This window comes from Schistocerca gregaria, chromosome 1 (assembly GCF_023897955.1).
Source record: "Schistocerca gregaria isolate iqSchGreg1 chromosome 1, iqSchGreg1.2, whole genome shotgun sequence".
NCBI lineage: Eukaryota > Metazoa > Arthropoda > Insecta > Orthoptera > Acrididae > Schistocerca > Schistocerca gregaria.
In genome coordinates, this window is record NC_064920.1 from 871,279,442 (window position 1) to 871,306,684 (window position 27,243).

General features: G+C 44.2%; 1 protein-coding gene across 1 annotated transcript in view; it reads right to left on the bottom strand.

The window, feature by feature from the left end:
* Positions 1–1,182: 1,182 nt before the first annotated feature.
* The window catches only part of LOC126273254 (developmental protein eyes absent-like), a 228,839-nt gene continuing 202,778 nt past the window's right edge, over positions 1,183–27,243 (bottom strand). Inside the window, exon 4 of the mRNA XM_049976801.1 lies at positions 1,183–4,328. Coding sequence (XP_049832758.1) covers positions 4,312–4,328 — 17 coding nt within the window. The 3' untranslated portion in view covers positions 1,183–4,311. The remainder of the gene's footprint in view (positions 4,329–27,243) is intronic.

Here is a 27,243-nt window from a genome sequence, read left to right on the forward strand (position 1 = left end):
CTCTGAGCACTATGGGGCTTAACATCTATGGTCATCAGTGCCCTAGAACTTAGAACTACTTAAACCTAACTAACCTAAGGACAGCACACAACACCCAGTCATCACGAGGCAGAGAAAGACAACAGTTGCAGAAGTCCCTGCAGGACTGAATGTCGCATTCGTGAACCCTTTCACAACGAAAATAACACCAAGCGATCTCCATATGCAAGGAATTGCAGGGCTAGCTGGAATCTGAAAGTCGCTCATCAGTGATGTGAATGCCCGTAACAGAGAAACATGGAGCCGAAGCCGTAAAACTTGGAATATGAAGCAAACGAAGATAGTTATTTGGTGGGATGAGTCTTCTTTCGCACTCCCTCGAATTTCTGGTCGAGTTTATGGCCCAAGATGAAACGTGGTGGGTTCGCTGATGACATGGGTAGCCATATCGCGATATTCCATCGCCTCATGGGTAATCCCAAGGACAGCATTATTTCCAAGGACTGTGACCACTTTAGCTGACCTGCCCCACCCCATCGAACAGTGTGTTTCCCAATGTGGAGATTGTGTTTTAAGATGACAGGGCCCCTGTTCACACAGTTCGAATCGTCCATGACTGGTTTTATGAGCACGAGAAGAATTTACCCGTCTCCTCAGGCCTCTACCACCAACAAGTCAGTATAGCTCAGTTTTATTGATCCTTTGTGCTCGACATTGGTCAGCAGGGTGCGTCATTGCTATCCGCATCCATCAACGTTACCTGCGTTTACCACTACTTTCTAAGAAATACGGAAAAAGATTCCATGGAAACCGTACAGGATCTTATTTTATCCATTCCGAGACGATCGGAAGCTGTTTCAAATGCCAATGGTTATCCTACACCGTATTAGGCCTGGTAATTTGTCATGTTTTTAGTGTTTCCAATTTTTTTCTATCCCTCGTATGTGTAAAATAAAGCCAGTAGTGCTGAATCCAAAAATGTCATAATGAAATAATGGAAGTACTCACCTTGTAGCACCATGTGACTAACTGGAACACTGCTAGGCTAAAGAAAATATGAAATAAAACCTCTCTCTCTTCCTGTTTCTCACTCTGTCTCCAGCCACCAATGAGAATACCTCATTATTTAGTAATACTTAACTCAGAAAAAATCGTTGAATACCAAACAAATGCAGCTTCCCCACGTTGAAATGAAAGATGTGGTACATATCTTTATTATTTTATTTTTCTCCATACAATATACAAATTAATAGTTCCGTAAACACTTAATATGCATAAATAAATACTTTACAAGCAGTCAAAAATTAATTCATTAAACATGCAACAACAGCATTTTGCCCAATGTTCTGCAATAACTTGAGTAGACAATTTCAACAGGAAAGCTATCGTTATTTGTGCAGTATGATATGTTCGAAGTAACAGGGTGACAGACATATTGTTTTTTAGAAAAAGACAAAGTGTTTCATTTAATTTATGAAGTTGGGGCAGAAGCTGCACTCGATAACAGGAAGTACAGTAAAAGATTTTTAACTTTTTTTTGTCATAAACAACAAAGGGTTCATACATGATCAAAGCTGCATAAATGGTACAATAATCAGTATCCACATAGATATAATTAAAAAATTCCACATAGAACCAACAGAGTTATAAAAGCGAAGTAAAGATATTAATAAGGCAGCCAGTTCACAGTGTGGAAAATATCTTCACATAAAGTGATTCGAGAGTCTATCTCCCAATAATTTTGAAATCAACCATTTCACAAAGAAAATATCTACACATACATTCACCCTAGATATATTTTCCACTAGTTTTCAAATCAACCGTTTCAAAAACTCCGTGCAGTTGCAGCAGACGATAATCTTTGCATGACTCATTTATTTGCATTTTAACGAGCGAAGAAATTCTGTGAAATGGCACCTTTAGCGTAGAAAAACAAGATATATGAAAAGATGGTAGTAAATTACTGGGTGTTAATGAGACGAATCATGATAAAGAAGCTGTGGAATAATGTTGTGGTAGAATAGTTCTGTTTCGTAAATAATTAGAGAAGTATTTTTGCTAAGTACGTTGAAAAAGGGGAAAGAAATTGTACATTTTCAAGAGAATAAATGAACAGTTGTGAGCGACAGTTGCCAAGAGATTTGTAGTACTTTCGTTTAGTATGCTTATCGTTGTGTGGTTCGTAAATTTTGAAAGAGAGTTATTATCTCTTGCCTTTTTGTGATACAGAGACAAGATCTTATACCACTGAAAGTAGTACTAGGTCAGTTTTCATCTTACAGATGAATTTAAGTAAACAAAATTCAGTGGCAGGAATTATTTCCAGTTTTGGAAGTTTAATGTCATTGCAATCGCTGCGTACAGCGTACGTAGCTTTTCTTAACATTAAATACAAAGTTATTTCACATTTTTTTTTACCAATTCACGTTTACAAATTCTGATTCTAAATAACTAGCTTCTCTATAAAATATCGCTACAGCGTACAATTTCTGCCTTTATTTGTTGAGTGCTGAAAGCGCTTTTCTACCGTAATTATCTTTCGTACTTCGTAATCTGGAACCTTCGCGGCTACCGTGCACTAAATCCAAACACTAAACTAACTTTTGACTGTGGTGTTCTGCTGGCGTTGTTGATAGTACAAATTGAATACTACTTAGCACTTGCCGATCCGTATTATGAATACAGGACTGCAACCTCACTTTAGAATCTATGTGCCTAATAAGCTTTCTAAACATTCTATACTCCGATTTAGCACGTTCTTGTAGTCGGCAGGATTCTTCACAACCGTACACAGAGAAACGTACAAAAAAGGAAGGGCCTTGAAGCGAAACGTTAGTTTTGTATTGAATCAGCTCTTGATATAGTGTGTAATTTGATGATCGCTTGTTCGAGGTTCATAATTGACTAATGGATGGGTCATGGATACGGGAGTTTACGATTCGCATTCCCAGCACTCCCAATGGCAAAAGGCTCCCGGCCAAGTGGGAAGTGCGACGATGTTCAACCAGTTGCTGACTGCAAGTGCAAGGCATTTGATAGCCGGTTAATCATACAACGAAAGAAGTGTGCGATGTGCAGCAGGTTATAAGAGTGTAATCGAATGCAGTTGTCTTTGATCAAAAAAGTCTCATTAAAAAAATTAATATAATTAGAGTATTTTTGTAATAGCCGAGTCGTTCAGTTCATTTGAAACAGTGAATCAAGTCTTTAAACATGCTTATGTAAATGTTTCACTGGAGAATATATTTTATGCGTTAATGTATTAATTTTACATAAAAGGTGGAGAAAATTTTGCGAATGACGATTGGGAAATACGCAAGAACCATTGTCAGTCATGACGGATGTTGAGACACAATGTTGGATACGCACATACGTGCTACATCGTACGTGGCCGATATTTTCTTTCATCAACTCATCTCTGAAATCTTACGTTGTCAATAAGGTTTTTGTTGGAAACAGAAACACGGCGTTACTTCCGATTGAATATATTTACAATCATTACGGCAAACAGTGGGGAGGAGAAACTGTGCAGAATTTCAAAATTTGTGCTTCAAAATTAATGTATAGCTGAACAACATGTATGTCGTTTCGTGTTCTCGTAGATTTTCAGTCTTTGAAATTAATTACAATGAAGTCTTCATTGTCCTCGCGTTATCTTAATACTGCTTAGAGAGGCAAAGTTGATCAAATCAAAGACATTGTTGATCCCTAAAAAGCAACTTACGACTGTCAAGATTAAAGCAAAACAACATATAATCTCTTCACTTTCGTAGCTACTGCACTGTCAACGTGTTTTTAGGTTTTACTTTTCTAGCGATAGTGTTGCCTTTCTCAAAGTAAATTATGATTCCCAGAAACGACTGCTTTATTTGTTCTGGTAACATATGAAAGTGACAAGAATTGGTTCTTATCTCAAGCACCAAACGTAAGCATCTCTGGATATTTTATACGACAGCATTTCCTCTTTCTAGGCTGTGCATTTGTCCCGAAGGAATACTTTAAAATTGCCGGCATTAAAATTATACGTTCGACGTTCTTTAGGGTCTTAGGGTACGAGAGACTACACAACAATTTTTTACTGGGAACTACAGTTGGTGGGTGAAAACTTTATAAGATTGTTACCTCCTAAGCGTCGTTAAAGACCGGTAGTTCCTCGTCGATCACTAAACGTCATACATGTATTTATACACAAACATTTTTACGTATGGGAAATTTAAATAGAAAGTAAATATAGTTTTCTAAAGACGTTGAAATAGTGTGTTAGTGTGGAAACTAAACGGCACACCAAAAAAGCGCCGACTGCGGCGCCGGTTGGCGGCGTCCGTCGACATCTCACTTCGGCCTGGAGTCTGCAACAAGAAACATCAAAAGTAATCCATTATAAATATAACACTTTGGGCACGCTCATTAGAATATAAACAGAATGCCAGCTGTTAGCGACATTATTATGCATTGATTTCTACAGGATGCTTAAGGAAGAATTACAGACGATGTAGGAAGCTTTTGCACAAGCTGTTAGAGTTTAATAAATCGTTTGAACGTTACTGATGCACCGTCGTTCTGCTACAAGGCTCCAGCAGACGGATTTCTATATGAAGTGCTGTGTGCTGCCGGCAAGACGTGGCGAATAATACACTACTGGCCATTAAAATTGCTACACCACGAAGATGACGTGCTACAGACGCGAAATTTAACCGACAGGAAGAAGATGCTGTGACATGCAAATGATTAGCTTTTCAGAGCATTCACACAAGGTTGGCGCCGGTAGTGATACCTACAACGTGCTGACATGAGGAAAGTTTCCAAATGAATTCTCATACACACAGCAGTTGACCGGCGTTGCCTGGTGAAGCGTTGTTGTGATGCCCCGTATAAGGAGGAGAAACGCGTACCATCACGTTTCCGACTTTGATAAATGTCGGATTGTAGCCTATCGCTATTGTAGTGTATCGTATCGCGAAATTTCTGCTCGCGTTAGTCGAGATCCAATGACTGTTAGCAGAGTATGGAATCGGTGGGTTCAGGAGGGTAATACGGAACGCCGTGATGGACCCCAACGGCCTCCTATCACTAGCAGTCGACATGACAGGCATCTTATCCGCATGGCTGTAACGGATCGTGCAGCCACGTCTCGATCCCTGAGTCAACAGATGGGGACGTTTGCAAGACAACAACCATCTGCACGAACAGTTCGACGACTATCTGCTCGGGGACCGTGGCTGCGGTTACCCTTGACGCTGCATCACAGACAGGAGCGCCTGCGGTAGTGTACTCAACGACGAACCTGTGTGCACGAACGGTAAAACGTAATTTAATCCACGTTCTACTTACAGCATCATAATGGTCGCATCCGTGTTTGGCGACGTCGCGGTGAACGCACACTGGAAGCGTGTATTCGTCATCGCCATACTGGCGTATCACCTGGCGTGATGGTATGGGGTGCCATTGGTTACAAGTTTCGGTCACCTCTTATTCGCATTGACGGCACTTTAACCGTTAGATTTCATATGTGTTACGTCCCGTGGCTCTACCCTTTATTCGATCCCTGCGAAACCCTGCATTTCAGCAGGATAATGCACGAGCGCATGTTGCAGGTACTGTACGGGCCATTCGGTATACAGAAAATGTTCGACTGCTGGCATGGCCAGCAAAGTCTCCAGATCTCTCACCAACTGAAATCGTCTGGTCAATAATGGCCGAGCAGCTGGCTCATCCCAATACGACAGTCTCTACTCTTGATGAACTGTGGTATCATGTTGGAGCTGCATGGGCAGCTGTACCTGTACACGCCATCCAAGCTCTGTTTGACTGAATGCCCAGGCGTACAAAGGCCGTTGTTCTGGGGACTGATTTCTCAGGATCTATGCACCCAAATTGCGTGAAAATGCAATCACATGTCAGTTCTGGTATAATATATTTGTCCAATGAATACCCGTTTATCATCTGCATTTCTTCTTGGTGTAGCAATTTTAATGGCCAGTAGTGTACTCGCCGCGTCCTTGACGTTTGATACGTAACGAGTGCCAAATGGCGAACAACTCAGTAAACTAGTCCAATCTTGGCGAACCGCAGGTTCCTGAGTTGAGTCCTGATGGGCAAAGCAGATCTCGTAATCGTGAGCTCAGTGCGTGTTTCGCAGAGTACTGTGCGGAGTGGTGGTGCAATATTGTGTAGTATGTGCTGACGGGGAAAAAAATCGTCGCACCAAGGAGTTGTGCGACATAAACGAAAGCTGGTAGGCGTGTTTCTACATCTGAAAGATGATGTCTGTTTAATTTTCGCACCAGTTTTGGGTTCAGTACGTGCTGTAACGGTCTTGAGCGCTAGTTACCTTCGATATAGGACATGGTTAATTGAAGTTAGTCAAGAACGCCTTAAGGCGACAAAGGCGCCATTATCAACAGCTCACTGAGCTTGAACGAGGTATGTAACAGGGCTACTAGAAGATGGATACTCCTTCCGCTATGTTGTGGAAATACCTAGACGGAGAGTAGTAACTCTACATCATTGTTGGCAGTGGTTGTCACGAGAATGTAGGGTCGGAAGAACGCCGGCCTCCTGATGGCTACGTAGCACTACCAAGTGGGAAGACCATCGTGTCCGGCGTATGGCTCTGGCGCATTGCAGTGAATCTACAGTGGCACCACAGTGACACAACGAACTGTTACAAATCGGTTACTTAAAGTGCGCCTCCGAGCCAGACGCCCTGTTGCGTGCATTCCAGTGACCCCAAATAACGGCCACTTGCGACATCAGTGATGTCAAGCCAGAGTCACTGGAGGCAAGGTGGAAGTAGATGTATTTTGTGATGAAAGCTGGTACTGCCTCGGTACCAGTGATGACATCGTGTTGGTGAAGAGGAGGACAGTTGAGGGCGTGCAGCCTGGAACCAACCTCCCTGCGTGGTAGACACACAGGACCTACATCTGGAGTTACGGTCTTAGGCCTTCCTGGTATGACATCAGGAGCACTCTCGTGGATATCTCATGCACCCTGACTGAAAAACTGTACGTCAGTCTCGTGAATCGACCTCTTGTGCTACTATCCATCAACAGCATTCCAGAGAGTGTTATCCAACAGGATAACGCTGGCCCAGATACGGTTGTTGCAACCCAAGATGCTCTACAGAGTGCCTTTGCCTGCTCGATCACCACATCTGTCTCCATTCGATCTCTTATGAGATGTAATCGGATGACAACTCCAGCGTCAACCACAAATAGCATTAACCGACGTTGTATCCACCAACCTAGTGCAACAGGCATAGAACTCCATCCCAGAAAGTGACATCCGGCACCTGCCTAACATAATACATGCACGTTTACATGCTCGCGTTCAAAATTCTGTCAGCTACTCCAGCTAGCTCTTTATTCCCAGTAAGTAATGGCCGCTATCGACAGGGGATCTCAAGTTGATTCCGTATTTCTAGATTTCCGGAAAGCTTTTGACACCGTTCCTCACAAGCGACATCTAATCAAGCTGCGGGCCTATGGGATATCGTCTCAGTTGTGCGACTGGATTCGTGATTTCCTGTCAGGAAGGCCGCAGTTCGTAGTAGTAGACGCCAAATCATGAAGTAAAACTGAAGTGATATCAGGTGTTCCCCAGGGACCAGTATCAATTGCAAAGCGCTTTAGAAAAGATTGCTGTATGGTGTGACAGGTGGCAGTTGACGCTAAATAACGAAAAGTGTGATGTGATCCACACGAGTTCCAAAAGAAATCCGTTGGAATTCGATTACTCGATAAATAGCAGGATTCTCAAGGTTGTTAATTCAACTAAGTACCTGGGTGTAAAAATTACGAACAACTTCAGTTGGAAAGACCACATAGATAATATTTTGGGAAGGCTAGCCAAAGGTTGCCTTTCATTGGCAGGACAGATACAAGACGCAACAAGTCCACTAAAGAGACAGCTTACACTACACTCATTCGTCCTCTGTTAGAATATTGCTGCACGGTGTGGAATCCTTACCAGGTGGGATTGACGGAGGACATCGAAAGGGTGCAAAAAAGGGCAGCTCGTTTTGTATTATCACGTAATAGGGGAGAGAGTGTGGCAGATATGATACGCGAGTTGGGATGGAAGTCATTAAAGAAAAGACGTTTTTCGTCGCAGCGAGATCTATTTACGAAATTTCAGTCACCAACTTTCTCTTCCGAATGCGAAAATATTTTGTTGAGCCCCACCTACATAGGTAGGAATGATCATCAAAATAAAATAAGAGAAATCAGAGCTCGAACAGAAAGGTTTAGGTGGTCGTTTTTCCCGCGCGCTGTTCGGGAGTGGAATGGTAGGGTGATAGTATGATTGTGGTTCGATGAACCCTCTGCCAAGCACTTAAATGTGAATTGCAGAGTAATCATGTAGATGTAGATATAGATTTGTTGATTTGCAGAGGGGACCAAACAGGAGGTCATCAGTTCCATCGGATTAGAGGAGGAAGGAAAAGGACGTCGGCCGTGCCCTATAAAAGGAACCATCCCACAATTTGCCTGAATCGAATTAGAGAAATCACTTTAAACCTGAATCTGTATGGCCGGATGCAGGTTTGCACCGTCGTCCTCATTTCACATTTGCAGTGGCTTATTTCGTGATTACATTAATCCGTCATCTTTCAATTTTAATCTCGTGAATATGTTACCTTGACAAATGTATTCCCAAAATTTCATTACTCTATATAATTAATTTCTCGTCTTGTGATTTTTTCCGCCAGTGATTATAGGAAGCTGGAGTCGTCGCTTACACGCCCAGATGAAAACCTCAATGTTGAGACGTTCCACGTGCCGATGGAGTGGATGACTGTGGAAGGAAAACAGCTTTCAGCAGGCAGCCTCAGGAACAGGTAATATACCCCCGCTTGTATAAGCCTTACCTACGCGAACGGGGTACTGTCAAGGTCGACCAGAAGTACCATCATTACATCAACTCAGCTCACTAGAACACTCCGAATGGGTGGAACGTCTAGGAGGAACAACATCCAAACTAACCGAATTACTGTGGAGGATAAGGAACAAGCTCAGCTCTTAAGATGTCAGTTACCTTTATCGTGTAACGCAGATGTTTTCTCAGTATTGAAATTAGTTGCCGGTATTTTTTTTTAGGTTTTCGCATTTTATACTCAAAAAGTGCATCCCAGGTATCCTTAAATTAGTGAAGCGGGTCAGAAATGCACTTATTTGGAAATAAGAAAAAGCGCATCGGAAGGATATGGTGTTCATGTAAGAAGCATAGGCAAACGGGTGAGTGGCGAGCTTGACGAAACACATATCTCAGGCTTCCTGGTGCATTATTATGTACCGGATGGTTATAATTAAGCTTTCCCCGTTTAACACGTTATAACACGGAAAGTAATTGTCGTAAGAAGACCAGGCTTGATAACATTAATGTCCAGAGTATGGGGCGTATGATTTCCATGTGTCACAGCGCCACCGTCCAGTTCTAACAATGGTCACCAGGTGCCGTGATCAGAGTCAATAGTGATTCATAGTCTCACGCGCATGACAAGTCGCAGTGCACTTTTTCACTGGTCAACATGAGCTTGGACACAAGGAGCAGTGCATTATTGGCGAAGCTCTATTATCAATACAACAGTAATGCTGCAGCTGCTCTTCGAAAATTTTGCAGACTGAAAGTATTATGGAAGGGTTCTCTTTCTCTACCTGTTGTGCAGAGCATGATGAAGAAGTTCGAATCATCTGGAGAGCTGGGCGTCGCACCGGAAAGAGGCTGATGACCGGTTCCAACACAGGTGGTTGATGACAACTCTGCTCGCAATTGCGCAATTCCCTATCTTCAGGCAGTGTGTGTGCTGTGGCATGACAGTAGAACATCTCGTGGTCCACTATATGGAAGGTGGTCCGAAAGTTTCATGCGGTATCCGTCCAAGATCCATATAGTACAGCAGCTTACACCACAGGACTCACAACGACGTGTTGACTTCACTCTTCACTTTCTCGGAAGGATTGCAGTTGACGAAGCCTGGCCCTGCGCCATCCTAAGGACAGACGAGTCTCATTTTTCTCTGACGGGCCAGTGAACACACAGAACTGCCGAGTTGGGGATCTTCACATCGTATCAATGTACATGAAGTTCGTCTGTATGGTGAACGTGTCACAGTGTCGGATTGCTTCACGGCTACTTCATCATTCGCCCAATCGTTTTTGAACAGGTTGACGCTCAAGGACCAAAGACGTGCAGTGTTACTGGCCAGCGTTACTGCGATATGCGTCGACAACATCTTATACCCGCCCTACAGGAGAGAGACGCATTGAACTCAACAGTTCTCATCCAATATGGGGCATCACCGCACATCACTCTTAAAGTTCATCTGTTTCTGCGAAACACATTTGGAAAATATCGAATTATCAGCCGATCGTTTCCACAGTCTTGTCCGGTACGATCACATGATCTCACTCCCTGTGATTTCTGCTTGCAGGTCTACCTGAAGGACAGAGTTTAATAGGGGAACATTCACACATGTGCTGATTTGAAGCACAGCATATCAAGAGGTAGGCAGCATACCAACGGACATGCTTCGTTCTGCTGTACAGATTGCAATCCTGCACTTTCAGACTCTGCTGGACACTGATGGTCGCCATATTCAGCCGCTTTTGTAGCAGTAATTGTAGCGGTATGTAATGGTATGATACACCCTAGCAGCACATTAAAAGTGCTTCAATTGAACTTATTTTGCGTTATTTCTCTTCCCCATATCCTTGACATTAATGCTAGCAAGTTTGGTCCTCGTATCGTAATTAGTTTCCGTGTTATAACGTGTTAAATAGGGAAAGTGTCATTATAACCACGTGCTAGAACTGCTCTTGAGTATTCAGCCGTCAAGATAGTGACATCTTACGGGAAACTAACTTGTTCCATCCTCAAGCGCTCATGATCACTGAGTATCTTCAAGAGGATGACGAAACGTTCGTGATATATCTTATTTCGCGAAGATGGCCCATAATTAAAATTGCTGCCACCAACTCGATCACTAGACGAGCCAGTCAGGTCCCGTCCACAGCACTCGATAGAGTCGACAACGTATCAGCACTCCCCCTTCCCCCTTGATTGAAGAGCGTGTGTTGATGTCAACAGAGCACTAGAATTGGCGACATGCACATTTTCCGGGAAATAAGTACATCTAGCGAGTAAGCCGACGAAAGTGGAACAGCGAAGAATAACTGTAAATAGGCCTATCTCTAGAGGGAAGACAGTGGTGAGGCGGCTTTATCTGTCCCTGAGGAGGAACTTAATTTCGTAGCGACCTGTAAGCGTTCAAATGTCTTCGAGAAGTCTCTAAGACAGCCATCTTTCAGCAAAAAAAGGGAATTCTTTAGGACTGCTCCAGCTTCAGAAATAGTAGCTGAAAATTTACTTAACACGCCTACTGGAGAAAAGAAAACGAAATAACTAACAGAGTGACGAGGAAGAACATCAAACTCCTCTCTGTCGCTTTCCAGGAAAAACTGGATTACTGTGCTCACAAGCAGCTACACTTTCTTGAGTTTGCGAAATCGGAACGCCGACTAACGAGACAGCAAAACACTTAAAAGCTCTTCACTTGCCAACTGTCAACACCACGTACGGAATTCAACGCATTTCGTACAACTGCTTCTAAACCTGCGACTAGGCCACAGAAACCTCAAAGTGAGTTTAAACGTGATTTCTCTCCTTGCTAGGGTACGTGGATAAACATCAACGAGAAGAGTTGAGGCCATATGAAGAAAACCTTTGAATTCGTGCCCACGACAATCTATTCTTATTTAACGTATACTGTTACGTCCACGGCGTTGGGATGACGATGGCCTGTACATTGTCACCAGTGGTAACTAACATATTTGTGGAGGTTTGGAGGAGGAAGCTCTCATTTCGGCCTTTGCCCTCCTTTCAGTTGTGTAGGTGACACGTTTGTAATCTGACCACACAGACGAAAATACCACATGGGTTCTCCCAGCCAGTAGCTCCATACCGTCATTTCATTTCCTTTTTTGTGATGTGCAAGTGTTCCAAGTGCACTAATTCACAGCGTTCGTGACTAAAGCAGTCTAATAACGAAGCAAAAGCAAGAACAGGCGGTTTTTCGGAACAACAGCTACAATAATCGGCACATCGAATGCTACTTAAGCCTATACCCTGCCCGACAGAAAAAATGAAGCACACAGAAGGTGAAGAGAAAATGATGTGAAACTTCACAGGTTGAGAGAGTATGTGACGTTATTTCAGTTACAAAATCTAGCCAACTTTACAAAGAACATGACAGGATGAGCCCACTAAGCAGTACTACCTCACACTCCCCCGATGACGGCTAGAGTGGCCGAGCGGTTCTAGGCGCTTCAGTCTGCAATCGCGTGACCGCTACAGTCGCAGGTTCGAAGGTTCGAATCTTGCCTCGGGCTTGGATGTGTGTGATGTCCTTAGGTTAGTTAGGTTTAAGTAGTTTTAAGTTCTATGGGACTGATGACCTCAGCTGTTAAGTCCCATAGTGCTCAGAGCCATTTGGACCATTTGAAACCCTCCCCCCTCCCACTGACTCGGTTGAAGAGTGTGTCATAAACCTGTAATATCTCTCTTGATGCGTGCTGTCCAATAACTATTCTAGCAGATCCTTCACATCTTGTATACTGGCACTGTCACACAGATGTGCTTTGGGAGATAGAGCTGCCTTGTTGAAAAGTGGTACCACGACACCGTCACATGAGAGGTGAAACAGGAGGACGCAAGACGAGCGTCAGAATTCCCTTAATCATAACCAACCATGACCTGAGATCTTACCTGAGCCGTGCACTGCTCGTGTTCATCCCATTAATTGTTTGTCGTATTATATTACGGTAGTGCCGCCCCGTTTTCTTATCCCATTTACTGGTCTCACTAACTTCCTGCCTTACTTGCCCGTGAGTGGCAGCAGCAGCGCGCTTAGATAAGCGCACTGTCGTACCATCTCTACAGCAGCAAGCAAGCACCGTGGCGCGGAGTCGGGCTGGAGCCGCTGGCGGTGTGCACGAGCGGTTGGAGTGTGAGGTGCTGCTTGCGAGTGCTACGAAGTTCGTCGCCCACCGATCTTGGACATGAAATCTGAGTCCTCACTTAACTTACTATCGAGCCCCAACCGTTTACATCTCTTCGTTTGATCCTGGTTGTCGCTTTTGGGATATTCCTGCAAGCAACAACGTGTGTGTATTTAAATTGGCTAAGATTCCAGCCGTCTTCCTGTGAAATTTAGCTTAATTTGTTCCCTGTTATGTAAGTTCACCAGTGGTATCTTCTGCCTTGTGGCCGTTGACGTTCCGATTACCTGCCCTGGTCGATGACGTAATTTTAGGCAGTGTATTTTCCTCGTCGTGTTATTGCTGTCGAGCGTGGCGTGTAGTTCGAATGCGGAGGTGTTGTTGCTCGTTGTGGGCTTCAATTTTCTATGTGTCATGTATTGAAACCTTGTGGTCGTTTTGCTGGTTGCATGGAGCCGAACTGAATTGGTTGATTGGTCGGTCGTCTGTCTGTTGGTTGGGCTGCCTCCAGATTAAGAAGTAGTTGGACAGGCTGTCTGTCTCACCTGTACGGGCGTCAGTGTTACAATCCCACGCCAACCATAGGAAACCTCTGAGCGCCGTTCCTTGCGTAGTAATTTCCATGCTTGGATTTTAGTTATTTAGTTGATGTGTGACTTTCAGCTGAGTATCAACATCTCTTAAATTAATGTTCTTTTCTTGGCCTTAAGGCATGAGATTGTCATATTTTTATCTCGGGCCTTCAGCCGAATTTTCCTGGTGAGGTTTTAAGATAAGCCCTTCTGCCTTTTGCCGAGCGGAGTGGCCGTGCGGTTCTAGGCACTGCAGTCTGGACCCGAGCGACCGCTACGGTCGCAGGTTCGAATCCTGCCTCGGCCATGGATGTGTGTGACGTCCTTAGGTTAGTTAGGTTTAATTAGTTCTAAGTTCTAGGCGACTGATGACCTCAGAAGTTAAGTCGCATAGTGCTCAGAGCCATTTGAACCATTCGAACCTTCTGCCTTTTGACTGAAACTCCTCTTATTGCTTAATATGCGATATGCGGCCTACTTTCCTAAGTTGCTAAGGCCTTCAGCCGATTAGATTGAAGCTTTAGAAAATATTCTTGAGTGAAACCTCCAGAAGAACATTGTATTTCAAATTTTCTTAAGCCTTCTGTCTGGGATTTTGAATGTTGCCCTCAGCCGATCTAAAGTTAATCAAAGGAGGTCCATTAAAGTTTTGGGTGTTTTTCATCCTTGTTGTAATATTGTGTGTTGATAATTAAAGTTTGTATGTTGAGTGCAACTGATAGGAACTCATTTTGACTCCTTTCCACAACCTAAACCACTCTGTCTTGCTAGCCCGGGCATTTCAATACCTGGTAGCTTTAGAAAAGGTAAAGGCACGAGACAGGCAACTCTGACGTTACGGTTAATAATGGAAGCAAGACTAAAGAAAAATCAAGACACGTTCAAAGGATTTTTAGGCCTGGAAAAAGCGTTCGACAATGTAAAATGGTGCAAGATGTTCGAAATTCTGAAAAAAGTAGGGCTCGTATTAAAAAGGGTGTAAGACAAGGATGTAGCCTTTGACCCCTACAGTTCAATCTGTACATCGAAGAAGCAATGATAGAAATAAAGGTTCAGGAGTGGAATTAAAATTCAAGTGAAAGTATATTAATGATACCATTCGCTGATGAAATTGCTATCTTGAGTGAAAGTGAAGAAGAATTACATGACCTGCTGAACGGAATGAACAGTCTAATGAGTACAGACTATGGATAGAGAATAAATCGAAGAAAGACGAAGGTAATGAGAAGTAGTGGAAATGAGAACAGCTAGAAACTTAACATCAGGATTGATCGTCACGAAGTAGATGAAGTAAAGGAATTCTGCTACCAAGGCAGTAAAATAACCAATGACGGACGGAGCAAAGAGGACATCAAAAGCAGACTACATCTACATCTACATGACTACTCTGCAATTCACATTTAAGTGCTTGGCAGAGGGTTCATCGAACCACAATCATACTATCTCTCTACTATTCCACTCCCGAACAGCGAGCGGGAAAAACGAACACCTAAACCTTTCTGTTCGAGCTCTGATTTCTCTTATTTTATTTTGATGATCATTCCTACCTATGTAGGTGGGGCTCAACAAAATATTTTCGCATTCGGAAGGGAAAGTTGGTGACTGAAATTTCGTAAAAAGGTCTCGCCGTGACGAAAAACGTCTATGCTGTAATGACTTCCATCCCAACTCGTGTATCATATCTGCCACACTCTCTCCCCTATAACGCGATAACACAAAACGAGCTGCCCTTTTTTTGCACCCTTTAGATGTCCTCCGTCAATCCCACCTGGTAAGGATCCCACACCGCGCAGCAATATTCTAACAGAGGACGAACGAGTGTAGTGTAAGCTGTCTCTTTAGTGGACTTGTTGCATCTTCTAAGTGTCCTGCCAATGAAACGCAACCTTTGGCTCGCCTTCCCGATAATATTATCTATGTGGTCCTTCCAACTGAAGTTGTTCGTAATTTTAACACCCAGGTACTTAGTTGAATTGACAGCCTTGAGAATTGTACTATTTATCGAGTAATCGAATTCCAACGGATTTCTTTTGGAACTCATGTGGATCATCTCACACTTTTCGTTATTTAGCGTCAACTGCCACCTGACACACCATACAGCAATCTTTTCTAAATCGCTTTGCAGCTGATACTGGTCTTCGGATGACCTTACTAGACGGTAAATTACAGCATCATCTGCGAACAGTCTAAGAGAACTGCTCAGATTGTCACCCAGGTCATTTATATAGATCAGGAACAGTAGAGGTCCCAGGACGCTTCCCTGGGGAACACCTGATACTAGCAATGGTATAAAGGGCATTTCTGGCCAAGAGAAGTCTACTAATATCAAATATCGGCCTTAATTCGGGGAAGAAATTTCTGAGAATGTACGTCTGAAGTACAGCATTGTATACTAGTGAAACATGGACTGTGAGAAAACCGGAACAGAATGCTGCGGGATGACGCGGATGTTACGAGGAGTCTGTTACTTGTTCTTGGATGTTAGGCCCAAATATGAGTGCTTACAGTACGCTTGATGCACATTCCTACCTTGTGGTGGTCAGGCGTGAACGACCAGAACCTTCGTACATGTTTGGCTGTCCTTGTGTTCCTACGCAATATATAAGGTCACCGTCACATCCGAATGCCACACGAATCAGGATATTTCGCGATTCATCTGCATCTACATCTTCATGATTACTCTGCAATTCACATTTAATTGCTTGCCAGAGGGTTCATCGAACCTCAATCATACTGTCTCTCTACCATTAAACTCCCGAACAGCGCGCGGGGAAAACGAGCACATAAACCTTTCTGTTCGAGCTCTGATTTCTCTTATTTTATTTTGATGATCATTCCTACCTATGTAGGTGGGGCTCAACAAAATATTTTCGCATTCGGAAGAGAAAGTTGGTGACTGAAATTTCGTAAATAGATCTCGCTGCGACGAAAAACGTCTTTTCTTTAATGACTTCCATCCCAACTCGCGTATCATATCTGCCACACTCTCCCCCCTATTACGTGATAATACAAAACGAGCTGCCCTTTTTTGCACTCTTTCGATGTCCTCCGTCAATCCCACCTGGTAAGGATTCCACACCGTGCAGCAATATTCTAATAGAGGACGAATGAGTGTAGTGTAAGCTGTCTCTTTAGTGGACTTGTTGCGTCTTGTATCTGTCCTGCCAATGAAAGGCAACCTTTGGCTAGCCTTCCCAAAATATTATCTATGTGGTCTTTCCAACTGAAGTTGTTCGTAATTTTAACACGCAGGTACTTAGTTGAATTGACAGCCTTGAGAATCGTACTATTTATTGAGTAATCGAATTCCAACGGAATTCTTTTGGAACTCATGTGGATCACCTCACACTTTTCGTTATTTAGCGTCAACTGATACCTGACACACCATACAGCAATCTTTTCTAAATCGCTTTGCAACTGATACTGGTCTTCGGATGACCTCACTAGACAATAAATTACTGTATCATCTGCGAACAACCTAAGAGAACTGCTCAGATTGTCACCCTGGTCATTTATATAGATCAGGAACAGCAGAAGTCCCAGGACGCTTCCCTGGGGAACACCTGATATCACTTCAGTTTTACTTCATGATTTGCTGTCTACTACTACGAACTGCGGCCTTCCTGAAAGGAAATCAAGAATCCGGTCGCACAACTGAAACGATACCCCATAGGACCGCAACTTGATTATAAGTCGCTTGTGAGGAACGGTGTCAAAAGCTTTCCGGAAATCTAGAAATACGGAATCAACTTGAGATCCCCTCTAGAAAGCGGCCATTATTTCGTGCGAATAAAGAGCTAGCTGCATTGCACAAGAACGATGTTTTCAGAAACCATGCTGATTACGTATTCATAGATCGTTCCCTTCGAGGTGATTCATGATGTTTGAATACAGTATATGCTCCAAAACCCTACTGCAAACCGACGTCAATAATATAGGTCTGTAGTTCGATGGATTACTCCTACTACCCTTTTTAAACACTGGTGCGACCTGCGCAACTTTCCAATCTGTAAGTACAGATCTATCGGTGAGCGAGTGGTTGTATATGATTGCTAAGTAGGGAGCTATTGTATCAGCGTAATCTGAAAGGAACCTAATCGGTATACAGTCTGGACCTGAAGACTTACCCGTATCAAGCGATTTGAGTTGCTTCGCAACCTCTAAGGTATCTACTTCTAAGAAACTCATGCTAGCAACTGTTCGTGTTTCAAATTCTGGAGTATTCCATTCGTCTTCTCTGGTGAAGGAATTTCGGAAAACTGCATTCAATAACTCCGCTTATTTGCACAGACGTCGGTAACAGTACCATCGGCACTGCGCAGCGAAGGTATTGACTGTGTCTTGCAGCTTGTGTACTTTGCATACGACCAGAATTTCTTCTGATTTTCTACCAAATTTCGAGACAATGTTTCGTTGTGGAACCTATTAAAGGCATCTCGCATTGAAGTCCGTGCCAAATTTCACGCGCCTGTAAATTTTAGCCAAACTTCGGGATTTCGCATTCTTCTGAATTTTGCATGCTTTTGTTGTTGCCTCTGCAACTGCGTTCGGACCTGTTTTGTGTACCATGGGGGATCATTTCTATCTCTTACCAATTTATGAGGTATGAATCTCTCAATTGCTGTTGCTACTATATCTTTGAATTTGAGCCACATCTCGTCTACATTTGCACAGTCAGTTCGGAAGGAATTGAGATTGTCCCTTAGGAAGGCTTCTAGTGACACTTTATCCGCTTTTTTAAATAAAATTATTTTGCCTTTGTTTCTGGTGGATTTGGAAGAAACGGTATTGAGCCTAGCTACAACGACCTTGTGATCACTAATCCCTGTATCTGTCATGATGCTCTCTATTACCTCTGGACTGTATGTGGTTAAGAGGTCAAGTGTGTTTTCGCAACCATTTACAATTCGCATGGGTTCGTGGACTAACTGCTCGAAATAATTTTCGGAGAAAGCATTTAGGAGAATCTCGGAAGATGTTTTCTGCCTACCACAGGTTTTGAACTAATTTTTTTTGCCAACATATCGAGGGAAGGTTGAAGTCCCCGCCAACTATAACCGTATGAGTGGGGTATTTATTTGTTACGAGACTCAAATTTTCTCTGAACTGTTCAGCAACTATATCATCGGAGTCTGGGGGTCGGTAGAAGGAGCCAATTATTAACTTAGTTCGGCTGTTAAGTATGACCTCCATCCATACCAATTCGCACGGAGTATCTACTTCGACTTCACTACAAGATAGACCACTACTGACAGACACAAACACTCCACCACTAATTCTGCCTAATCTATCTTTCCTGAACACCGTCTGAGACATGGTAAAAATTTCTGCAGAACTTATTTCAGGCTTTAGCTAACTTTCTGTACCTATAACAATTTCAGCTTCTGTGCTTTCTATTAGCGCTTGAAGCTCAGGGACTTTTGCAGTACAACTACAACAATTTACAACTACAGTTCCGACTGTTCCTTGATCCAAGCACGTCCTGTATTTGCCATGCACCCTTTGAGATTGCAGCCCACCTCGTACTTTCCCGAGGCCTCCTAACCTAAAAAACCGCCCAGTCCACGACACAGAGCCTCCGCTACCCGTGTAGCCGCCAGCTGAGTGTAGTGAACTCCTGACCTATTCAGCGGAACCTAGGCGATCAAACAGAGACACACACTGTGGGCCCTTTCAAACTCCCTAGGGCTCTTATAACACTGTCTTACAGGAATCCATAGCATCTCCGTGTCCTTCACAGTGATCTCACAACATCTGACGTTGGTCACGCCCTTATATACCCTATCAGGACTGGTAACGATACTAATTCACTCTGACGACAGTTCTTCCTGTAACAGAGAATTGCAACAATAGTCATTTACAAACCTTCAAATGGCGTATACGTGTACCAAGTTACATTGACATCCGACCCTGCCGTGCTTAGTCAGGAGAGCAAGAAACCCATAGTAAGGGTATCCGTCCTTTACATCGGAAATAAATCTGCCAGAATTCGAAGGATTATCCGGAAACACAATCGCTAGTGAACGTACCGCTCGGCGCCAAAGACTGAAGCTTTGGAAAGGTCTTGAATAAAGAACTCATTTTCAGAAAATTGGTAGCCAACGCTGTTCCAAGCCAGTGAGATATATCCGACCATTGGACTGTAAAAGACACGTGCACAAAAAGCAGCCGGCACGTGCATGAGTAACTACCAGGGAAGTCTTCTACCGCAGATCGATAACTCCGACAAGGATGTGCATGGAATATGACTAGACGATGGCGTCACAAGCCAGTAAACTTTGAGACAGCAACCTCAAGAAATCAGAGGAGAACCGGCTATGTGGAGGGCTTGTAAATACAGGCAGAATTTTTTTGCCAAATAAAGCGTGGGACTCAGCTTTATGCGTGCTCAAAGCACAACTTCATTCAGCTTGAAGATTGGTTCGCACCGAGGCAGCTGAAGAGCTGAGTCTATGCCACGAAGACGTACCTCCTCCACCCTAGTAGTGTCACGAACACTGTTGCTATACCACGCCAAGTCTGCCTTCGAGCTAGAGGGGGTTCATTTATTAAGCAAGCAAGATTTTTATAATCTCAGACGTTTGTACAACCCAAGGACTCGCATGCAGAGCAGAGAAGCACAGACTTCATGTCAGTCACGAAAATGCAAAGAGAAAAATCGTGACCTGCGGGAAAGGCTGTACTTAGATTGATGGTACACTTCGTTGTGTTTGTGTTGGATAAGTTCACTGAAATGTTTTGCATAAGGCTTCATGGAAATTCGCTTTTACAGCATGGAAAGCTGTCATGGAAGCACCTTGGGGCAGCTCATACTCATGAGCCAGAGGGGCCCATCCTCACTAGAAATTTTGTGGTGGAATTTTATTGTGAGTATTTTTTTCAGTATTTTATCATACATTTTGAGAGAGACGATTCTGGTGTAATAAGGGTGAGGCAAGCACGTCCGGTCTGAGTCTCGCCTGTTGTGCTGCTTGCGAGCGAGTGGATGTTTGTTTCATTCTGCGTAGCGGCTTGTCTTCGTGTACGTCTCCATCGACCATCATGACGTTTTCCTACCGCCAAACCACGATTAAATTAACTTTCCCATCCGATCATGAACGATCAGAAGCGTATGAATTCGAACTCTTTACACGGGACGAAATGCGTCTCTCACAGCAAGATGTTCTTGAAGTTTTCATCAGTAGTACCGACGTGTAAGTCAGGATGTCGAATGAAGATATGTGCGCCTACGTTATGTGGCGTCATGCTAACCATCTCGGCTTCCGATAGACTTCATGTAAACTGAAGATGGAGGAGAAGAAAGGAAAGGGAAGGGAAGGATTTATTGGTGTCAGTTGCATCGGAACTTTATGCGGTATCAGCGGCGACGAGTGAAAATGTGTGCCCGACCGGAACTCGAACCCGAGATGACCTGCTTACTAGGCAGTTTTGTTAACCACTGCGCCATCCGGACACAGTGTTTATTACAATTGGGGACTGATTACTCAGATGTTAAGTCCCATAGTGCTCAGAGCCATTTGAACCAAGTTTAATGGACTAGCCACGAAGAGTCAATGAGCAAAGATGTGGGACACAGAAATCCTAAGGAACGAAGAGATGCGCTTGAAGGTCTCTTTTTGAAGAGGAATGGACATCTCTAAAAAGTGCAATCACAGAAGTTGGAAAGGTAAGCACCGTTACAAGGAAGGCAAATGAGAGGAAACCATGGGTAAAAAATGTAATATTTCAGCTGATCGAAGAAAGAAGAAAGTACAAAAAGGCCTAAGTATGATACCAGTACACTTCCCTTGGCCACGAAAATCCTTTTTGCCAGTGCTAGTCTGTTTTTTATGTCCTCCTTGATCCATCCATTTAAGGGATAATTTTTCTGCCTACGTAGCAGAATGCCTTAATTTCGTCTACTTCGTATTCATAACTCTGACGTTAAGTTCCTCGGTATTCTCACTTCTGCTACTTCTCATTACTTTCTGCTCTCTTCGATTTACTCTCAGTCCATATTCAGCACTAGAGCTCTCCATTTCGATGACAACAACCGCTCGAGCATTTCCGATTTCGTGCCGCTGCTCGACGGCTGGGAAAGGCCCACGCTGCGATGCGGCTGTGGCCGTCTAATGCACCACGTGGCCGCTTGTCCTCCACCTCTCGGATATCGGCTGGACTGTCGAGTTCTGCCGGGCGGTCGAGCGTACTCACAATCTCGGACGGCGACAGTGCAGCCGCCGCGCGCTCTACAGTGCCGAATCGCATTAGAAACCGTGTGTAATCGCAGTTGACGACCTGGCTTTGAGCAGCGCAGACAGCGTTATGGATAATCCAAGTATAGGTAGTAAACGTTCCATTCATGAAACGAAGAGATGTATTATGGAGAGAATTAAGAGCGGCTCATTAGTCCTGAAGAAGAAAGACACGTCGGAAGAGGAGGCGAAAAGTGAATCGTGGAAATCGTTTGCACTTGTAGTGGATCCTGTCACGCAGGTTTCTTCTGGTTTCGTGCAATGTACCACATGTGATACCATACTTTCGTACCAGTCAAGGACAACAGGTATGCTTCGGCACTACAAAAGTAAATGTGGAGCAGAAGTCCACCGGCCGCTTGCAGTACCAAGTAGCATAAAGAAAGTTGTTGTTGATAGGTTGTTCGATATGAGTGGAATAGATTTGCTACCGTTAAATACTTGTAGTAAGATTGGCTTCAAGAATTATTCACAGGAGCTCATCACTGTTGGCTCCACTTACGGCAAAGTCAGTGTAGAACATGTTCTTCCGCAGCCTACCACTGTATAGCGGCATATTAAAGAAAAGGCAGACAAAATACGGGTGACAATGGTGCCCAAGCTAATATGTGCCTTAAAGAACAAAATGTGGGCTTTAGACGCTGATCTGTGGTCTGATAACTACAAGAAGAGAAATTTTTTGACTGTGACGTCGCATTATGTGAATGGAGAGTGGCGGGTAGAAAGCTTGTTTTGATAACAACCGAGTTTCCGGACGTACCTTAGACAGGAGAGAACATACGGCACGAAATCGAAGAGCGGATGCTTCAGTTAGGAATTAACAAGAATGATCTTACGAAATGTTACTTTGTCACCGACCAAGGAGCTAATATGAAGAAGGCACTTGAATCTTACGACCGTTTGCCTTGCTTTGATCACTGCTTGATGACTGCGCTTCGTCAAACATTTCCAGAGACGTTTTTAGAAGACGAAGCCCCTGAAATCCTGTCGTGTCTACTATCAGCAAGAGCTATAGTAGGCTATTTGAAGAGATCGGGTCACTCGGGGCGTCTGCGGCACGCTGTAAAGCAAGAAGCTGTAACTCGGTGGAACAGTATACTGTTAATGCTCAATTCCGTCATAAGTCAAATCGACGATATTCCAGATCTACTGGAATCCCGGGGGCAATCGACTCTCTTAGAAACCTTCCAAGAAGGGTGCGTGCGAGGTGTTGTCGCTTTCCTAATCCCCTTTAAAGAAGCGAGTTTGGATTTCTAAATTGCAAAGATAACAACGCTGGAACGTGTGCTGCCGTGGTACAAGAGTCTGTTACATCATTGTGAACCAATAGACAGTGACAACGAGGTAAGAACACTTTCTATAGGTTACGATCCTTCATACAACTGTTGAATTATCAGAGTGCAATTATGTATATAGGGTTTCCTTTTCAGCTCATGGCGAAAATAAAAAGGAGAGCAGCATACTTCTTCACAGAGAAGTGCAAAATTGAGGCTATCCATTACGTTGCCACGGTTCTATGACCATCACGGCTTCATTTGAAGAAACTCACAGCAGACGAAAAGCAAGCCGCGTATGCTGTAGTTCGACCATTGTACTCGGAACTGCCCGTAAATGGTAAGGTTCATGCACTGAAACCAATTAGTAAACGAATGTTTGTTTCTTTAATCTGCTATCTTGATCTGCCATGTTGATTCATACGTGATAAATGAAAATGTGATATTTGGGGAAAGTTTCGCAGCTTGAACATTCCACAATGCGTTTTGATGTAATTTGTGCGATATATATAAAATGTCACCGTAAATATAGTCGTTTAGTATCCAGTAATTCTAACTACGATGAATACATATTTGAAGGTGACCTGAATATGTTACGAATGTTTTCATTCATGTTACAGTCCATCGAAGCAAACAGTGACCAAGTTCTTCCCATGAAAAAGTCCAGGATGGACTGGAGTTCGAATGAGGACGACGAAGATGGACACACAGATGGACAACAGGTTCCTTTCGCTCTCCAAATCCGACTGTAGCTGTGCCGAAGGACAAATTTTGCAGAGGTGGAAAACTCACGCGGGGTTATTTCCAAGGCTGTCGGTAGTAGCCAGAAGAGTTCTCTGTATTCCTGCCACTAGTGCTGCCAGCGAGAGAAATTTTAGCCAGGCCTGTCACCTGGTGTCCCGCAAGAGATCGTGCCTGGAATCAGACAAGGTGGATGATCTCTTATTGATCCATCACAATTACGGAAGTATTCACAACATACCACGTATCACAAGGAAGGAAACATTCCTCGGACTCTATAAATATACGATTCCACTTTCATTGGCTTCACAGGAAGAAGTTCAAACCGCCATCTGTAGTAATAGCTCCAGGAACACAAATGACGCCTGTGTATCAGAGAGAACCAATGACGAAAAACGAACTGTATAGTCCTGATTCACTTGTAACGTTATTTACAGATCTTCATTTGTTCAGAAATTAATGTTTGTGCAACAAAATAGCGTGAGTATTACTTTTAACTCCGTCATTCCTTCTCGATCCTGCATTCAATATTAGTACAACGTATATGTGGCCGAGTTTGGAGATAGGCTACACATAGTCATGATTAGACTACTGTGTTCCCGTGGCTAGTCGTGAACAGCTTCCTTCGCCGGCGGCCAAGCATCCCTCAGATACAGGTCGACTAGAGCGCCGTCTCCAGCCCAGACGGACTGGCAGACACGTTTGCTGAAAACTCTACAGCTATATGGAAGGACGCGGAAATAGAGGCAGTACCGAAGACAAAGGATGCTCATCTGGCCACCAGCCACAGACCCATCAGCCTGCTTCCGTCTCTCTCGAAAGTGTTCTAACGGCTCTACATCGAAAGGCTGCTGCGTCACGTCGAAGAAGAGTCGATCAAGAGCAGTTTGGGTTCAGGTGCGCAAATTCCAGCACCCACGAGCTGCTGCGGTTGGTAAAAGAAGCTATGCGCTCCTGGAGACGCGAGAGTACCTTGGGGCGGTGCTAGTCTATATTTCTAGGGCCTTCGTGTGGCACAAAGGCCTCGTGTACAGACGGAGTAGTGACGTCACGCGCAGTCCTGATCCGCTGCTACCTCACCGGACGGACATTCCACATCTGTACTTACGACGCAAGATCGACGCAACGGCCGACACGAGTGGGAGTGCCGCAGGGGTGGAGTTCGGCCCTCTGCTGTACTCCATTTACGCTACCGACCCTCCGCGGGTAGTGCGCGTGAAGCTGGCACCATATGTCGACGACACGGCGCTACTCGCGCGCAGTATGAACGCGGCAGAAATGAGGCGACTTTCTACAACTTGGATGCGGTGCCCTTGTCGCTCGGACAACCAAATGGAAATTGAAGTATAACGCCACCAAGTGCCAGGCAGTGGTGTTCACGAGGAAGCTGTTGCCGCCACATCTGCCGCCGGTCACCGTCATGGGAGGCCCCCTACCATGGAGCAAGACCGGCCGCTACCTAGGGGCTACTCCTGACCATCGGTTGACATGGCTGCCGCACATCAGAGACATAAAGAGCACAGCAATAGGGTGACTTCGCGCCCTATACCCTCTACTCAACCCGTCGTCGTCGCTGCCTCCAAGCCATGACGTAACACTGTATCTGACACTGATAAGACCAGTAAGCAGCAACAGCGTGGGAAAATGCAGCCGACACCAACATCGGAATGCTGCACGGGGTGCAGAACCGAGCGCTCAAGCTCGCTCTGAGCCTTCCGAGAACATACAGCACGCAACTGCTGCACCAAGGCACTGGCATCCCGCTGTTGGGCGAGAGATTCAAACAGACAGCACGCCAGTTCTACGGAAAAGCGGAACATTCCTGGAACAGGCTCATTAAGGACCGCAGGCCGACCACGAGTTGGCCTGAACTGTTCCGGGAGTATCCAACTACTACAGCAACCTGAGGATGATACAGAAGCCAACCAAACAAGAGGAAAATCCGCAAAGAGAGCCAAAACAAAAACAACACTGCCACAGGGATAGTGTACCAAACGCTCAGCCTACGCAACAGTAAGCCCAGGATATGCTTGTCATTTTCAGCCACCACCGACCAAGATGAGATACTTCGATAGCCGTTATATTGTCGCAGAAGAAGCTGAGTAACATTACCACCGTGGTTAGTGGTTATGATACTGGACTGTTGCTTGGCGGGTCGTGAGTTCAAAACTCACCTGAAGTGTAAAGAATCATTTTACTGGAATGTTCTGTAACTGTATATATACCGTATGTGTTCTGGCGAGGCAGTTCGCTACGGGCGCTTGTATGTGCAAGTGCCGAATAAACCTTCGTTGAGTGAAGTTAGTGTTAGTCATTCACATTATTCTACGTGACAATATTCTAGTGGAGAGGTCGGGTATTGGAACTTGTGACAGCGCACGTTATCGACGACACAGTGGCTCCCATCAGGCCAAGACAGAGCAGCCGCTTACGTGGCGTGAAACCCCCGAGTTCGAGCCATATTCAACAGATTGCAATCTATCGGACACAGAAGAAGAAGAGAACATTACGATGACAGCAACTATGTGCCACCATATGAGATATCCTTCCGGGTAGTCTGATGACGATGGCCAAGATCCAAACAAGGGGCTGAAGGTATACGAGCGTATAGCAAAATTTAACAAATGGGATGAACCGGTGTGTTTGGCTAACGTATTTTCCTACATGGAGGGCACTGCCAAGCAATGGTATGAGAACAACGAGGAGAAGTTGACAAGCTGGGAAGTACGAGGGTCAGTCAAAAAGTAATGCCTCCTATTTTTTTTCTATGTTTAATTGTCAGGAAATTTAAATGCAATTACATAGGTTGAAAACCACAACATTGAGGATCATTTTGTCATTTTTCAATGTAATCTCCGCCCATCTCTACAGTTTTGTTCCATCTTTGAACAAGGGCATGTATCCCAGCACGGTAAAAATCACAGCTCTGCTTCCTAAGCCATTGACGCACGGATGTTTTGACGGCCTCCTCATCTTCAAAATGAATCCCACGATGAGCTTCTTTTAGTGGCCCAAACAGATGGAAGTCTGATGGTGCCAGGTCAGGGCTGTATGGGGGATGAGGCAAAACTTCCCATCCAATTTTGACAATCTCGTCAGAGGTGTGACGACTGGTGTGTGGTCTTGCATTGTCATGCAAAAGAAGAACATCTGCCATTGATTTTGTTGGGCGAACTCGCTGAAGACGTGCTTCAAGTTTTTTGAGGGTTGTGACGTATTGAACAGAATTTATTGTGCATCCCTGCTCCAAAAAATCAACCAGAATCACACCCTCTGTATCCCAGAAAACTGTTGCCATAACTTTCCCTGCCGATCGCACAGTTTTGAATTTTTTCTTCCTCGGCGAGCTTGTGTGACGCCACTCCATTGACTGCCTCTTTGATTCGGGTTCAAAAAAATGCACCCATGTTTCGTCCCCGGTCACAATTTTTTTCAGAAACTC